The sequence below is a fragment of the Marmota marmota genome, unplaced genomic scaffold (assembly GCF_001458135.2).
Source record: "Marmota marmota marmota unplaced genomic scaffold, marMar, whole genome shotgun sequence".
NCBI classification, from domain to species: Eukaryota; Metazoa; Chordata; class Mammalia; order Rodentia; family Sciuridae; genus Marmota; species Marmota marmota.
Genome location: NW_026000020.1, coordinates 5,750,467 through 5,767,288, shown reverse-complemented (window position 1 = coordinate 5,767,288; position 16,822 = coordinate 5,750,467). Strand labels below are relative to the sequence as shown.

Sequence of the window (16,822 nt, the reverse complement as noted above, 5' to 3'; positions counted from 1 at the left end):
GAGGAACGACTCCCTTGTACAGAGTGGAAGTGGTCAGGGCTTGTCTGGCTGACAGGCAAGACGCCTTTCAACACCGCATCCGACCGTGGCTGGTGGGACTGGGGCTCGCTCCTTGTCATTCACTGGCGAGAGGCATCTTACTTGGTGAAGCTCGGGGATTTCTGTTTGAGGCCACAGGACAAGTTATAATTGGAAGAAAACAGGGGCATGCGCGATGTCTACATCAGAAGACCCTGGGCTTTGGTTTATTCCGATTGGGCCCCTTCCCTCTTCTCGCCCTATGACGGGGTCCCTCAGTTTCCCTCTGCCTCAGCTTCCCTGCCTTTACAACTGGAATTGAAACCTACCACAGCCTTTGTGAGATTGTCGCCTAGATTAAGGGTGGCAGCGCACAGCGCGCTGTTCATTGCGTGGGAAGAGTCCATCTAGTGTCCACTGAGAGCCCCTCTGAGGAGACCCAGCCACTGCAGTACTCTCTGGGGCACAGGCAGCTGTTTTCACATTCACAGCTTAACAGAAGTCACAGGCAAAGGGACTCGCCAGACTAAAGGAAGAAGAGGCTATGACAAGGGAGTGTGGGTGGCATTGCAGTGGAGAAGATGGCCAGGAGTCTCCAGCCTGAGACTCCTGTTTGGAAAAAAGATGGAGAACTACGCATGCACCTTCCACCCAAGAACCAACTTATACTGACTGCCAATCCTCTGACCACTGGGCATGGACAGCATGTTTGCTGAGAAGCTCAAAAAGAGGTGTGTTCCCCTTCCCCCATCCGACTACAGGACAGCTCCTGGCTGAGTTAAGGGGCTGACTCCTACCCAGGAAGATGCCTAGGCTGGACAGCCTCCCCCAGAAGGAAGACCAGAAGCCTGGAGGCTCTTCTGCTTGCTCCTTGAATCCGTCCTCAGATGGATTTCAGAACCAAGAGACATAGTCTCAGCTCTCTGGCATTGGGGGTAGAAAGAGAGAGAGTGCAGGTAAGGAAGGCCCAAACTTGGAGCTGAACTTAGTCCTAACACAAGAATTGGTAGCAATTCCTTAATAAGATGGAGACTGAGGCCAACCCTGAGTCCTCCAGCTCTCCCAGGATATAGCTAGCAGGGGAGCCTGGTGAGGCTGGTCTTGAAGATAATTGTGAGAAACTTACCCACATGTACTGATATTATAGAAAGAAAGAAACAGAATTGAAGGAACTAAAAAGGCGTCATGAGCTGGGCACAGTGGTACACGGCTATAATCCCAGTGCACAAGAGGCTGAGGCAGGAGGATCACAAGTTCAAAGCCGGTCTTAGCAATTTAGCAAGGCGCTAAGCAACTCAGTGAGACCTGTCCTGTCTCTACATAAAATACAAAATAGGGCTGGGGATGTGGCTCAGTGATTGAGGGCTCTTGAGTTCAATTCCTGATACCAAAAAAGAAGAAGAAAACAAAGAAGAAGGAGAAGGAGAAGGAGAAGTCGTGAGAACACAAAGTCTACATGCAACATGTACAGCAAAGATAAGCTGATGTTTTCTGTGGAAGAAAAAAGTAGTCTAAGCTTCGTGGGACATACAGCCTCCGTCCCAGCTTCTCCACCTTTTTACCTTCTCATTTTTCACCAGATGAGAAGCTGATTCGGATGGAGTTCATGTTTCCTTTATACTTTCACAATTTAATAACACCTTTTTTCTATCTTTGGAGAAGAAAACAGGGATAAAATAAATAAGTAAGGGAATGGGGCAATAGGGGGTATCCAGAGGGAGGATGGTCTCTGGGACTAGCGTCTCACCGCTGGATGGCAGCTGGTGGTGCCCGACGAACAGGCCTCCTGGAGTCGCCCAGCTCCAGCCCAGAGCATGCGCTTTGCCACTCCGCACGGCGCAGCCGGGTAGACCACGTTCACATTATTTTCTAGAGAAATCAAAGGGCTATGCTGATTAAAGCAGCCAGGTGCTGTGACTCGGTAGCACTCTTGTCTTTATATCTATGCCGCCTTTGATTCCTTCAGGGATTGTGAAGAAGTGCTTGAACCCCACCCACGCACTGGTGGGCTTCAAGTATGGAGACACCAAGGTCGTTCCCACCTCCTTCATCACTCCCATCGGAGGCGCCATGCCCTGCCCGCTGCTGCAGGTACCTGCTCCATTCTGTCCTGGGACCCTTCCCATCATCCATGCAGTGTAGGATAACAGAAGATAGCAAGGCACTGTTTAGCACTTTGCTGATTCCAGATGGGCTCCAGCAGGGAGCTTATGTTTGGGCAGGAAGAGCAGTGGCTTCTGTTTCTGGAACCTGTCACCTGGCAATTTCTTTGCTAGTGACTCTGACCTGCCAGCTCCTGCTGATGTAGCTCAGGATTGTGCAGATTGACTTACATTGCACCTTGTGGCTCTTGTCGCTTGACAAGACTATAGATAGATGGGGGAAGGGAGTCGCTGTGGTTCTTGACACTCTAACTGCAAAAGATGACATTATATTGTATGTAATATCAAGGAAGGAGACAGTGCTTCCTTAACATTGTAGTCAGTTGACATCAGACTGTGATGTAATGCACAGTGGCCCCCAGTGTGCATTCCACAGACGAGCCAGACTAATGTGCTCTCATCTGCTCATCACTTCGTAAAGGCTATACTGTGTCTGGCCCATCCTCCTGCCACTGTCCTGGCACCAAGGCCAAGGTAAGGGGAGGCCTTGCAAAGTGCAATTTCTTGCATCATATGAGCCAGGAGGAAATAGAGCATTTCACCTTGGATGTCTGTTCCTATGTCTCTGGCCAAACCCATTGTGCACTCAGGCACTTTGCCCCTGATGACTGGCCAGCACCCAGCAGTCTGTGTGCTCTTTTGCAAAGTTTCCTTTCTGCTGCAGGTGACCTGTGGAACTTTTATCCATGCCTTCCAAGTGTGCACTTGGGAGCCACATTGACCAAACCTGCTCCTTTGCTTTGAGTGGCAGCCCTTCTGATATGCGAGGAGACACCAAGTGTGTCTCTTAAGTCAAGCACCCCAAACAGGTTCCTTCAACAAATCTCATAACATGTGGTTTCCAGAACTCCCACCATCCTCCTGGCTGTCCCCTGGACCTTTGTCAGTTGGCAAAGTCCTACCAAAATGGGGCTTCCCCAAACTGACCATAAAATTCCAGGTGTGCCTCACCAATGAATCCAGAGAATTCTGGAATTCATTCTTAACAGGAAAAAGAAAAATAGGTATTTGAATTTTAGCCCCAGTACTTCCCAGTCATGTGGGGTATTTTGACACAAGTTTCTATCAACATTGTCTGTGAGATCTATAAACATTATCTGCTCTGATATCTGTTCTCCTCTACAGGTTGGAGATTACGTGTTTGCCAAAATTGTGATCCCCAAAGGATTTGACTTCTATGTCCCTGCCATTGTCACAGCACTTCCAAATCCAGATTCAAACTCAGAAAAATTCTACACAGTTTTAAAGTGTAACAACCGTAGAGTAAGTAGACTTTGGTTTAGAAAACCACTGTCCTGCTAGAAAGTGGCCTTACCCTGGACGTCCCCTCACCCTTTTCTGGCTTAGCCAGATGTTTCGGCCAAGTCTCTGCCTAGACACACCCTGGGTTTGGATTCTGCCAGGAAAACTCTATCCCCACTGGGGTCATCATGACCTGCGCTGAATGATCTTTTGACTCTGGCCAGACTCTGTTCTGCATTTGACAGCTGGATGGGCTCACTCTGGGTTCTTGGGGTGTCATTCTCTCCCCCCTCCCCGTCCTCCTCCTACTACCTTGTTCTCCTCTGCAAGCCCTGAAGATATGGGCATCTCCCAAGCTTCTCCCAGTCCTGTCCTCCTCTGCTACCTCATGGCCTGTCTCTTGGGATAAGCCTTGATCTTTGGACACCTTCTCTGGGCCAGGCATGGCGGCTCCTGCTCCTACCCTGAGCTACAACTCTGCATTTCTTGCTGGGTTCTCCCGGACGGCTCCCTCTTGGTGAACCACAGGCCATCCCAAAGTGTGGGGGTCAGAGGCAGGGATGCCCCTCTTCCTTCAGCCCTCATCAAGGAATATCACCCCCTGGTTCCCCACCTTATCCCTGCCTAGGAAACCCCCGCCCTGGGACTGGCAGGAATATGAGGTCAAGTGCAGCTGGGTAGAGAGAACATAGGCTTTATGGTTTAAAAAGCTTGGATTCACTGAACCCTCTGCTGTGCTTTCTAGTGGATACCTGACCTGGGCAGTCTGCTTCACCTTTCTGAGCCTCTGTTTCATTACATAAGAGATATGTGAAGTGTTGTGTTTTCTGTCTGATCCGAGGAGTTCCTCTCTGTCTTCCAGATTTAATGCATACTGTCGGTATTCTTTTTTCTAGTCTATTGCTTGTCTTTTAATTTTAGGATCTCTGTTTATACAGATGCTCTAAATTTTAATATGGTCAAATGTATGCATCCCCTCCTGTATGAATTGCCTTCTCTATGTTTTGTTTAAGAAATCCTTCCTTAATGATATATTTCTCTAAAAACTTACCTGATTGAGACTTCCCACTGACCCTCTCCCATGCTGGCTTCTTCACCAAATTTCCAACCCTGACTTATTCCTCTTTATACCCTCTTCCTACGTAGCCCCTGATGGAAAGAAGGTTCTCACGGTGTTTTTTAAAAGTACTTGAATGAATGACATTCCTAATGAAAACTGACATTGCCTGATGGACCACTTAACAAGCCTAAAAAATTGATTGGCAAGAGAAATAGATTGGTGAGAAGAAAGCAAAATAGCAGGGCTAACTTTATTGAGCCCTTGCTATGTGCCTGGGGTAATGTAAATGCTCTCTGGGTTGCAAGTGGCTGAATCCTCAGCACACTGTGAGGTAGGGACTGTCATCCCATTTTCAGATAAGGAAACTGAATCAGAGAACTGAAGTCACATATCTGGTAAGTGATTGAGCAGGCATTTCAACCCAAACATCTGGATCCATGGCTTGCACACTAAGGCACTGTGCCCAACTGCTTCGTCTACAGAATTAAAATATTGAGTAAATTCTTGACTGTAGCATGAGGTGTTTCCATCAGGAGATGGGGCAAGGGAAACCAATTTTAGGGTTGAGGGAAGGTATGAAGATGGTCAGAGCCAGTGGACACCAGAGCGCTGTGTCCGACTAACAAGAGAAGAAGGTGTCTTCCCACCAGTCCGTGCAAAACCATATTGTTAGAGAAAGTTGAGCAGTCGGGAAGGATGGAGAAGTGGCTAGCATTCCTTGTATATGACACTGTTCTCTGGGGATAGCAAACCAAAGGACATCTGAGGAGATGTCCCCAGGCATGCCCCAGGGTTTGGGGAGAGATGAGGCAGTTAGCTCAGGATCCCTGAGAAGGAGCTTCAGAGCCCAGGGGGGGACCTTGGAGTTGACCCACAGGGTACGGCGTCCCTGAAGTCCAGAGAGGCATGCTCAGGGGAAAGGACACTGGAGACAGTGCTGTCAGCGATCCTTGGAGACCCCACAACATCGAAAGTTGGGCATTCAGCCAAAGGGTGGTGGCTGCAGTTGTCATAGAGATGGCCAAGGCTGAAAAAAAAGATAGAATGGAAGGTGGTTATACAAAGAGTGTGTGTGTGTGCGCGCGCGCGTGTGTCATATCTTATGTGGGTAGATTTGACAACTGACCCGGAATGTGGAGAAATGACAGAGCCGATTCAACAATGTTTAATTCCGCAAGGAAATCAAGGGAATCTCTGAATCTAACCGGCTGTCTCTTAAGTGTCACCCTGAATAGGATAATGACTGGTAGTTATTATAACGGGTTGGGTAGAATAAAATCATTTCTGAATTGTGGACTTTCCTGATTTAAACTGAATGAACACTTTCGGTGTCGTTGCAGGAATTCTGCCCTCGGAGTGCACTCATAAAGATCAGCCAAAACAAATATGCTCTCTCTTGCTCTCATATAATCTCACCCCCACTTCAGGAAAATCCAAAAGGGTAAGTGTGCCCAGCCTTCACCCCTTGGCTCCCATCTGTGCCTCTTGTCCTGTTTCTAGGTGGAATCCATGGCTTCTGCACAATGGGGGAGAAAACCAGAGTGGAAGCCTGCCCACTTAATGTAGCTCTGTGACAGCTGTCCCTTCCATGTCACATTCTCTGTGACTCAGCCCTCCATTGGGTTCTAATCTCAAACTCAACATGATTCCACTGCCCTTCAGAAGGGCATTCGGTCCTGTCATTTTTTTTTTTTTTTTTTTTGGCAGGAATTCAGGCCCTCCTAATGAGGAGGCCGACAGTTACCTGCTGCCTGTTCCACCTTGGGAGGCAGAAGTGAGGGGCTGGCCCTGGCTTACAGTGAGAGGGTGGGGAGGTGGGTGGTGGTTTCCAGGAGCTGCAAATTTGGGGTGAACAAATGTTACTTTTTAATTTTATTTATTTTGAGACAGGGTTGCTTAGTGCCTCCTAAATTGTGGAGGCTGTCTTTGAACTTGCAATCCTCCTGCCTCAGCCTCCAGAGCCGCTGAGGACAGTGGGATTTCTAAGAGCTGTGGAGGTGGATTAACACAAATAGCGAAAAGAGCAGGGGAATTAACACAAATAGCCTAAAGAGCATGGGGGAAAACAACCCCAAGTCTGTGGGGCCAAGAAGGGTGTCAAGGTTGAAGTCATAGAGCCATGACCTTGGAGTCAAAAGTGTATGAATAGAGATAAATGTAGATTCTGCGCAAGGGCTATAGAAAGAGACCCAGGAAACACCTTCCAATTTTACCTAGAGTTCATGGGCTATCTTTGGGAGCCGGCCTTTATTGTCTTGATGGCCTGACCTTCAGCTTCATTACAGAAACCATCAAAAATTCTCTCCCTCCCCTTCTCGTGTCTGCCCTTTGTGGGAATTCCTGTCTCTTCCCATGATGTTGAAGAATCGGCATCCCTCCTGTCATCTGAAGTTGATCTATCAGGTTCCAGTGGCCTATCCCACTGCCTCGGATCCTTGCTCTATGGGTCATCATCCCTGGATACTTTGATCTCTTTCTTTAGTTCCTCTCCATTGAAGGCTTCACCCTTCAAAAAAACAGGTTTGCTTTCCCCTACCATATACACCCCCCCCACACACACACACACACTTAAACACAAAGGCCTCCTGTGGCTGTGGTCCAGCACCCTCCTTCCCTTCTCGGCCTCTGTCTGTGCAGTCCAGCAGACTTGGTGTCTCACTCTCTTGCCTTCTGTTTCCCCCTACGCCTTGGGCATCAGCTTTACCCCAACCCTCTGCAGAAACAGTTCTCACAGAGCTACTCAGGACCTTTCCCAGGGCCAAGCCAATGAGTTCTTCCCAGGCTTGACTGAGCTTGCTCTTGGGATCGTATGTGACAGCCGGCCACTCCCTCCTTCCCTAGTTCACTGGTCTTGAAGCTTGCCATCACTCTCTCTGAGTTTCTCCCTGCCTGGCTTCACCCACATGGCTCCCGTGACTCTGCTTACTCTAAGGACCCCATGTCTCCTCCAATCCAGGCTGTTCCCCTGGGCTCTTGAATCAGGACCCCAGACCCTGAGAGGGGGACCTTCAGTGGGTCTCTAGAGAGTGTCCCCGTGGTTGTAATGCACACTCATGGTGGCTAACTATAGGGAAAGGACATTGGAAACTAAGACTGGGCCCATTGCTCGTCCACCATCATTTGGCTCATGCTCTGGGAAGATTGCTTTTCCCCTCTGAGCTTTGTCCTGCCTTTGTCAGGCTAGGGGTGGTAGAAGGGTTAGGAATGTCCCTTGCTGGGTCTAGCATAAAGTAGGTGTTTGGCGCATGGTGGGAAAAGCACTGTGTCCAACCACCCAATGGGTATTTCTACTTACGGGTGCAGAATGGCGAATTGAGCCATCTAAACCGAAATTGTAGTTCCCCACAAACCTGCTGCCCTCTCGTCCTTCCTCGTCTCAGTTCGCCTTTCCACCTACCCTTCGGAGTGATCCTAGCAGGAACATGCCGGTCATCTTTGCTGCTGCTTGTCCTTCACCCACCACACCCCAAGCCTCCACCACCTGTCTTCATGTTTTAGTGATTTCAAATTTCAGCTATTTCTCAGCTCTCTGCTGCATTAGGTCAGGGGCTTGCATTTCTTCCAGCTTTGTTCTGCCACAAGCCCAGGCATTGTCCACAAGGGCTGAGCTGGGTAATCTTCCTCACATGCAAATCTGCTTTTAAGATTCCCTGACTTAAAAATCCACCCCCTCCCTGAATGCCCCTTCTTATCCTATCTTAGCCTTTCATTGCCGTGACCCAGCCTGCCTTCCTAGCCTCACTTGTCCCTAGCCAGCCTCAACCAACCCTCCTCCAGGGCACACTAACCACATTAAACTTTCTGTAGTGCGCCCCCCCACACACACACACACACACATACACACCATGCCTTTTCAGGTCTCTGTGCCTTTGTGTGAGCCAAATATCCCTGCCCTGGAACGGTACCCCATGCCCTTGGCCACCTGGGGAATTCCAAGATTGAGCTCCAGTGTTCCATTAGTATTCAGTAACCTGGCAGCCAGCCCTCCCAGTAAGGTGATCCTACTGCACCCTGTAGAGGTTTTCATTAAAGAAAATTTTTATAGCTAGACATAGTGGCTCATAGCGGCAATCCCAACTACCCAGAAGGCTGAGGCAGAAGAACAACAAGTTTGAGACTAGCTTGGGTAACTTATGAGATCCTGCCTCAAAATTAAAAATTTTTCTAAAGGGCTGGGGGTATAGCTCAGTGTCCCTAGGTTCAATCACCACTAACAAAAGAAAAAAGAAAATTTCCCTTGTGTTGGATCATGTCTTAGTCCATTTTCTGTTGTTATAACAAACTGCCTAAAAGCTAAGTAATTTATAAAGAAAAAGAGGTATATTAAGCTCCCAGTTTTGAAGACTGAAAGGCTCAGACCAGGTGGCCCCATCCATTTGGCCTCTGGTGAGGGCGCTAAGGTTCTATCACAACTTGGTGGATAACATCCAGTGGGAGTGCATATAACAGATTACGGGGTAAAACAGGAAGCCAGAGACTGGAGAGGGGCTAGTCTTATTCTTTTATAAGAGCTCAATCTCACAAGAACCAGCTCACTCCATGAGAACAACATTTAGTCTCTTTTTAGGGCCAATCCTCCAATGACCTAACCACCTCCCACTAAATCCCACCTCTTCAAGGTCCCACCATCCTCAACATCACCATATGTGAACCTTTGGGGAACAACCAACATCCAAACCAATAGATTCTGTGAAATCCTTGAAGGCCAAGGCCACGTTCTATCTGCCTCTGAAGCCCAATTTTCAGATCTGACTCACAGGCTATGCCCACTGACTATTTGAAGAACAACTCAAAAAACAAATAGATGTTAATGTCAGCACCCAGCGGTGGTCCTGCAGGGCTACATAATTTCACAGAGAATGTTTCCTAAGTATGATTATTGAGAATATATGCTACACTCCTTCATCCTTTGTCTACATAGCATATTTCCTTTAAAAATAATAGTGGATTTTGTGTTAGTCTCAAAACTTCACTCAAAAGGTATGGTATGTGGGGTTGAGGTTATGGCTCAGCATTAGAGTGCTTGCCTAGCACATGCGGGGCCCTGGGTTTGATCCTCGGCACAACATAAAAATGAATAAAATGAAGGTATTGTGTGCAACTACAACTAAAAAATAAATATTTTTAAGGATATGGTATGTAAATTATAGTACATTGTGAAGAAATATGAATAGATATGTCCAGGTGCTGGCTGTTATCCCTAAACTCAAACATTTTCAATTGCTATTTGTTCATTAAAATTCATTTCTTTTTCTGCTGAGAAAAGCCTTTGTTTCCTTTCCACGTTTCCAAGGCTTTACTGAAAGCCCTTAGCTGCTAATTTTCTACTCTCACTTCTGGGGCTTCACACAATGAATGTATTCATTGACTGACTCCCTCCTCTCCCATTGTAATTTCCACTGTTTTTCACACTACCTGCCTTTCTGGGTGTTAAGAGAGACTGAATTTAATTCTCCTAAGCAGAGGTCACATTCAGCCTGCTAAGTTCAGAGCTTAATCTGTCCATTTCCATAATCAGGGCTGGCAGAGCTGAGCTCAAAAATAAAGATGTAGGGTTTATTTGTATCTACCCTGGAATTTCCTTGTGATAGGTCTTTCACTGGGGGCTCTTTCTCACTTTATAAATGTGCCATCTTTTAATGAGGCCAATTAAAAAAAAATCTTGGTGCTTTCTTCATGGGCCATTAAAGAAATGTATTATAGGTAACATCTCCAACAAGTCATCATTTAACTAAATTTAATTTTAAAATACTGAATCAAGTATACCATCCATTTAGGGCAGCTAAGACAGGGATCCTTGGCCCCAGACAGCTGTGTGCACCAGGATGCCTGATGTCTAGCTCTCCATCTTCTGGCCCTCCGATCTCCTTCCTCCTGGGGGCCTTCAGGTGCAGGTGACTGGCAATATTCCCTGCAGGTCCCTCTTCCAATTTCTGACTCAGGAATGAAAGTATTTGGAGAGTGAAGGGTTCAAAATCAATCAAATATGGCCGAAGCTGATGCAAATTGTCATTCTTGATTCAAGATCTGACACCGAAATGATCTTGAAGACTCTTAGCAAGGTTGGCTTGCAGAATAAGCTACACCTCTTGCCACATTCCAGTGACTGGTTCCCAGAGGAGATCCCTGACAAACCCATATCTACAATGTGAAATGACTGAGGCTGGCGCTCATTTCCTCTTTTGCCAAGGCCACACCTGAGAGTGGGTCTCAGTGGAGGGAAGTGACTGCCCTTCCCTTCCTCTGTCCCTCAGGAGTGTCCCTAAACTTTCTTCTACATGCTGTGACATCACAGTCATCTTTTATGAGCAAAAAAAAAAAAAATATTCTCTAACATATCCATAACTTCCCCCGTTTAGAGAACACCCATGTAATTTCTCCCAGGAAATCTCAAGCAGAACAGGAGAAAATTCCCCCCATTTAGCATCCTCTGTCCTCCTGTCCTCACTTGGCAGAGGACTCCTTTCCCTGGCTGCCTCCCCTGGGGTCCTGTTCACATAAGGGGATTGTGGCCTCTGGATGCTGCAGGGGAAAGCACCAAGTAAGTTCCATGCTCTAGCTTCTAGTTTTCCCCATGGAAGGGAACGGCCTCCACAGATGTTAACGGTCCACAGCTGGGGCTCTGGCAGTTGTGAACCCAATCCACACAGCTGATGTGACGTAACTGGCTGGAAATCCCTGCAGCAGAGCTGGAATCCATCCTCCCTTCGTTCTTGACCTTGCCAGACTTGAGCAAGACTCCTCCTTAAGAAGACCCTCTTTTGAGGGAGCATGATCTCTTTTTAAAAACTACTAACATTCCAAATGTGATCTCAGGAGAGTCAAATAAGATCAGTCATTTTCTTGGTGCACCAGAAAAACCATCAGGTACCTGGAGGAAGTTGTTGGGTCCTGAGATCCTGATGGTGAGGAACGTTCTTGTCTTGTTGCTTGACTGTCTTAGTGACCTAGTTGTGAATTTGGCTGCAGGAGGAGACCCTCCCAGGGCTCAGATGTGTTTGGCTGGGTCTATGGTCAGCTTCCCAATTCCTGCTTTCTCTCTTTTGAGCAGTTTAGTAATTTTCCATGTAGCCATTTGGACTTGGGAATATGTGCCAATAGAAGTGATAATTCCCATGTTGTTTCCCTCCCCACTTTACTCACATTGTCCTGACAGAGTGAAATCAAGTCACTGATTAAAACCTGAGGTTCAGCAATGCCTCTGACTTGACAGGAGACGAATCGCTTCCTTCCGCCTCCCCTGCTCACTCCTGACAACTTTTTCCCTGGAGGGAGTCGTGCATTTGAAATCAGTGTTTTAGGCAGTTTTTTCACTGCTGTGACCAAAAGACCTGAAAGAATGATTTTGGAGGAGAAGTTTATTTGGGGCTCCAGGTTTCAGAGGTCTCAGTCCATAGACAGTCAACTCCATTGCTCGGTGTCTGGGGTGAGGCAGAACATTGCAGCGGAAGGGTGTGGGGGACATTGCAGCTCAAGACATGACAATCAGGAAGCAGAGAGAGAGTGTACCTCACAGGGACGAAATATAAACCTCCAAAGGCCCGTCCCCTGAGACCGACCTCCTCCAGTCACACCCCACCTGCCCTCAGTTACCTCCTACTTGATGTCCCTATAAGGGAGTAATGCACCAATTGGGTTAAAGCTCTTGTAACCCAATCATTTCCTCTCTGAACATTCTTGCATTGTCTCACACATGAGCTTTTAGGGGACACCTCATATCTAAACCATAACAGTCCTTAAGCCTCTGTATGTCATTAGTTCCTTTTCTCCTTTCTGGTCAGATTAGGAACCCCATTTCCTGTCCTAAAGCAAAGACTTGAGAAATAAGAAGTTCAGCAATAAATCCTGTCTGCAAGCGTCATACATTACCCAGGGACAAACGCCACTGGCTACTCTCAGGAAGTGTTCCGTGGTGTCCTGACACTTGAGACAAGAGAACATAAGGCATCACAGAGATTTGCTGACCCTCAGGGCCAATGGTCTCAGTCTCTTCATTATCTGCTCCTTCATTGTTGAAGCTCAGAGGCCTCCTGGTCCTTCTCAGACATCTGCTTGGTGTCTACTTCATGGGTCTTCCTGTTCTTTATGTCCTGAGATAGCCTTGCTGACAGACACTTAGGGCAGAGTTGAAATGAGGGCCTCTGGGAGCAAGCTAGAATACTGGTAAGCTGGTGATGCTTCCTCAAGCAAGTGAGGTGGGTTTTGACCTCAGGAGAGCACAGAGTGGGTGCTCAGTGCTTTCTTCCTGGAAGTGGGACCAGCCCCTGCTGAAGAGCCAAGGAAAACACTGTCCCCTCCCCAGCTGGAGCATGCACACGTTTGGCCCATTTATCTTATTACAGGTCAAGCATCCCTATCCAAAATATGACATGCTCTAAAATATGAACTTTTTGAGCACTGAAATGACACTATGAACAGAAAATTCCTCACCCAACCTCAAGTGAGAGGTCACAGTCAAAATGCAGGCACATCAGAAATATGGTATAAAATCACCTTGGGCTTATGTTAGGTATATATGAAACACAAATGAATTTTGCATTGAGACTTGGATCCTATCCCCAAGGTATTTCATTATGTATATAAATTTTCCAAAATTTTTTTAAAAAATTCTAAATCTGAAACACTTCTGGTCCCAAGCATTTCAGATAAGGGACACTTAATCTGCCCAACCAGCTCTGTAGCTCGATAGCACCTAATTTACTGCCACTTTGATATGAGATTGAGCTAAAGAAAGCCACTGAGTCCTGGGTCCTTCCCAGGTTTGCTGATGGAGAAGGTCCACCAGCAGGAAGTCGGGATCATGGCAGCCCTTCTCCTCTCCACAGAGTGGGTGTGAGTTGAGCATCAGAGTGAGGGGCATGGGTTGAGGGTGGTAAGAGCTTTCACATCAGATTCACACCTACCCTGCTCCCTGCCCCCACCTGTACCCCATAGAGGGGACGTCTCCTCAGAAAATGTCTTGAACTTGGTCAGCATCAGTCATTCTGGAGAGTGAAATACAGAACCCAAACAATATCTGCCTGATTAACCTAAAGACTTTTCCTTGATCCAAACTCTTTTCTGTTCTTAATCATGCCAACCTGTTTTATTCTTATTCTGAAAAAAAAAAAACACATACACAGTTAATATAATTTATAAATTAAAGGTGAATGGAAAGAGTACAGAAACCATCCATAGTCCCACATTTCAAAAGTAATGACCATTTATATTTTGGTGTGTTTTCTCTGCTGTGTTGATTCTTATTTTTCCTCAAAACAGAAAGCTTTATTTTTTTTCATCATATATGACAGTTGCAAAAAAATTCTTTAAAGGTGGAGAAAGTGTCAGTTAACAGTTTGACACAAGGTTTCCAGGCACCCTTGCATATTCACAACCTTGATAACAAAAGTGAAAATATAGTATGTATCCCATTTTCTAACATCTTTCCCACTTGGCAATACATACTTGGCTTATTTTTCCATAACACATCTTGTTTCATTATTGCCTATCTAAAATTCCACTATTCAGGTGGCCCATAACGTATCCACATGACCAGTCCCAACAGAAGCTATATCCTTGGTCTCTCTTCCTCCTCTCCTCCTTCATACCTCCTTCCTCCCCCTCCTGCTCCCTCCCTACCTGTCACGGAAAGCAGGTTCCTCTACAGCCTTATTCGCTGGGTGCTTTCAGTATGTCTAGAAAACTCTCTGCTCCCATGCCTGTTGGTCTTCTTTCTGAGAGATTACAGGTGGTAGACTAGACTAGGGGATCATTCCTCATTACGTGGTAAGTAGAGAAAGGCTGTAAAAAGCAGACATCTCAAGAGTCCACTCTGGAGGGGGGCAGTTCAGGGTGAAATGGTGGGTAAGGTCTTGGAACTCACAAAGCAGGGTGATGACCAGAATGTGGGAGTGCTGCGATTCCAGGATGTCTCCCAACCCTGGCATCACAGAGCCCCGTGTCCACACAGGCACCGGGGTCTGTCACTGGCCTCCTGGGGAGCCCGCTACTGCCACGGCTCAGGCCAGTGTTTTCGTCTCTCTCCGGAATTCTCTCCCGAGTCTTTGAGCCAACCTTTGAAAATTATCACCTGCACTGACTCTTGAAGGAGGGATTTGAATGGTGGAATTTCTCTTTGGAAGTAACTAAAAATCTTTTCCCAGTTTATTCTCTGTTTCCTGACTTCTTCCAGAAGGATTGGAAGCAGTAATGATCCAAAGTTATTCAGAGTAAAAGCAAAACAAAACACTACGCAGAGGGAAGGGGGGGGGGGGACCAGGTGGTCGAGGTGCTTGATCCTGACATGGGAACAAAATAAGATTGAGTGCCAGGCAGCAGGTACTCTGACATCCCTGAAGACCCTGAAAAAGGCTGAGTTCTGAAAACAGGGAGCCATGGTACCTTGTGGAATGAGGTCAAGGTCTTCCCAAGTGAAGGACAAACACTTCTGGACAAAGAGGCTTTGTCTGGGACATTTCCTAAATAATATGTCTAGCTCCGTGACTTCATGGTGGTGCCTAAGTTTTTTCAATTAAATGCAATTAACAGTCAGATCATTGTTGGCTTTCGGGAAGTGTTCCCGATGGCACACCTTGGATCAAGACCTGAGAGAAACCCAGGGCAACAGAAGGCCATCTCTGTGGTTCTCCAGTTCAGGTGTGAGGGGGCCAAGCTGGTCCCCTTGGGTGGACAGGGTCAATGCTGAGGCGGCACGCCTGAGGCTTCTGCGATGGAGCGAGCTCTTCCTTCACCGACTTGGTCAGGACTCTGTCCAAATGTCTCCATGAGCCCAGACAATCCTGCAGGTCCACGAGGCTCAGACCACAAAAGCCTCTGGGGGAGAACTGAGCAGCGCTAAGTATCAGCCCCCAGGGCTCCAGGACTCCATTCCAGAGGACAAAGAGCTGGGAAGCCCCTGTGGGGCTGGATTAAACCCCTTTCTCTCTCTCTCTCTCTCTCTCTCTCTCTCTCTCTCTCTCTCTCTCTCTGTCTCCAGGAAAGACGCAGAGGTCAGGGAATCTACCTTCGTACTCTGCCCACTGAAAGAAGCTGACACGGGGGATTTAAAAGAGCCCAAACAGGAGAACCCAAGAAGGAAGAAGAAGAAACCTGCTAAGAGGCCGCCTCTGCAGGAGGTGGTGTCTTCAGATTCGGATGACTCTTCCCGTGGCACCAGGTCCCAAGAATCCCATCCCAAGCCATACCCCGAGCCCAAGGTGGGGGGAGGGGGACCAACACCACACATCTCGGCGACACTTTGAATTCTCGATTTCAAGAATAGTGCCTGTGAGGTCAATTCCAGACTCCAGACAGAGTAGATCCCACCACAGCAAAAACACTAACCCTTAAATTAACACTAACATCCACTTCCCCAGAGAAGGCCCGAGGCCCGAGGCCTAGGACTCAGCCGGCCATCGCTGCCACATGTCCACCTCCAGCAGCCCCGCCCTGTCCTCTCCAAGGCACACAGCAGCAAAGGGCTGAGGACCACCACTGAGAAGTCTTAAAAAAATAGTCTAGTGGCAACTAGGTTTAAGAGAGCCAGGATTCCTCCAGGCAGCCCAAGCCTCCGCCACTGGACACTATGAAGCAGCCCCTCACTGAGGTAAGGCCGCCATCTTCCACCCGAGCCTTCCCTGTGTGTAGCAGAGGCCTAGCGCGCGCCCCTCTCCTTCCCTGACTCCCCCACCTGTTTGAGCGTATGGGTTCCCACCTTTCCTCACCATTGTTCATCCCAGTGTCTTCCCCGTCTTCACAAAACTCTTCTGGATTTTCTGGTACATGGTCACACCCAGAAGTTCTGACCTGACAGATTATTGTCATAGGATTTTCCAACTGTTTAGCAGTCAGTACTTATCAATCCAACCCTGCCACCTAAAAGTATCATTCCCATCTGAATTAGGGACTTTGTCACTCAAGGTTGAGGACTGAAATTAAGACCTGGTAGCTTGTCTGAGATCATCGAGACTGACCATTCTCCGAGTTATTGTTTTTCTGAACATTTCTATTGAGCCCTTCCTAATTATTTTTGTCTACAGTCTGTTGTAGGTACCTCTAATTGAGTGCAGAACGAGAATAAAAACTCTTACGTTGGAGACATTTGAAAACTGTCGGGCTGTTCACTGATCACTGTATTCTTTGAACACATTTGAGCAATGCCGTATAAAAGTACTGGATTCTCTCCTAATTTCAAACCTGAGCTGGCTCTCTCCAATTCCCTTTTTTCTAGTTAGTAACAACCCTAGGGCTGGATAAAAATAGAGTACAGATTGTTAATAAGAAACAGATGAAGGTTTTGTTGTTGTTGTTGTTGTTGTTGTTGTTTAAAAGTGGTGTTCACATTCCTGAAAGTTCAGGGTCA

The 16,822-nt window shown here is 47.3% G+C and overlaps 1 protein-coding gene across 1 annotated transcript in view; it reads left to right on the top strand.

Annotated features, from left to right (window-relative positions):
• Nucleotides 1–16,568, top strand: part of Vwa3b (von Willebrand factor A domain containing 3B) — a gene marked incomplete at its 5' end in the record, with an annotated part of 114,498 nt that extends 97,930 nt beyond the window's left edge. The window contains 4 exons of the mRNA XM_048810403.1: nt 1,985–2,109; nt 3,306–3,443; nt 5,823–5,923; nt 15,458–16,568. Coding sequence (XP_048666360.1) covers nt 1,985–2,109; nt 3,306–3,443; nt 5,823–5,923; nt 15,458–15,722 — 629 coding nt within the window. The remainder of the gene's footprint in view (nt 1–1,984; nt 2,110–3,305; nt 3,444–5,822; nt 5,924–15,457) is intronic.
• Nucleotides 16,569–16,822: the final 254 nt, after the last annotated feature.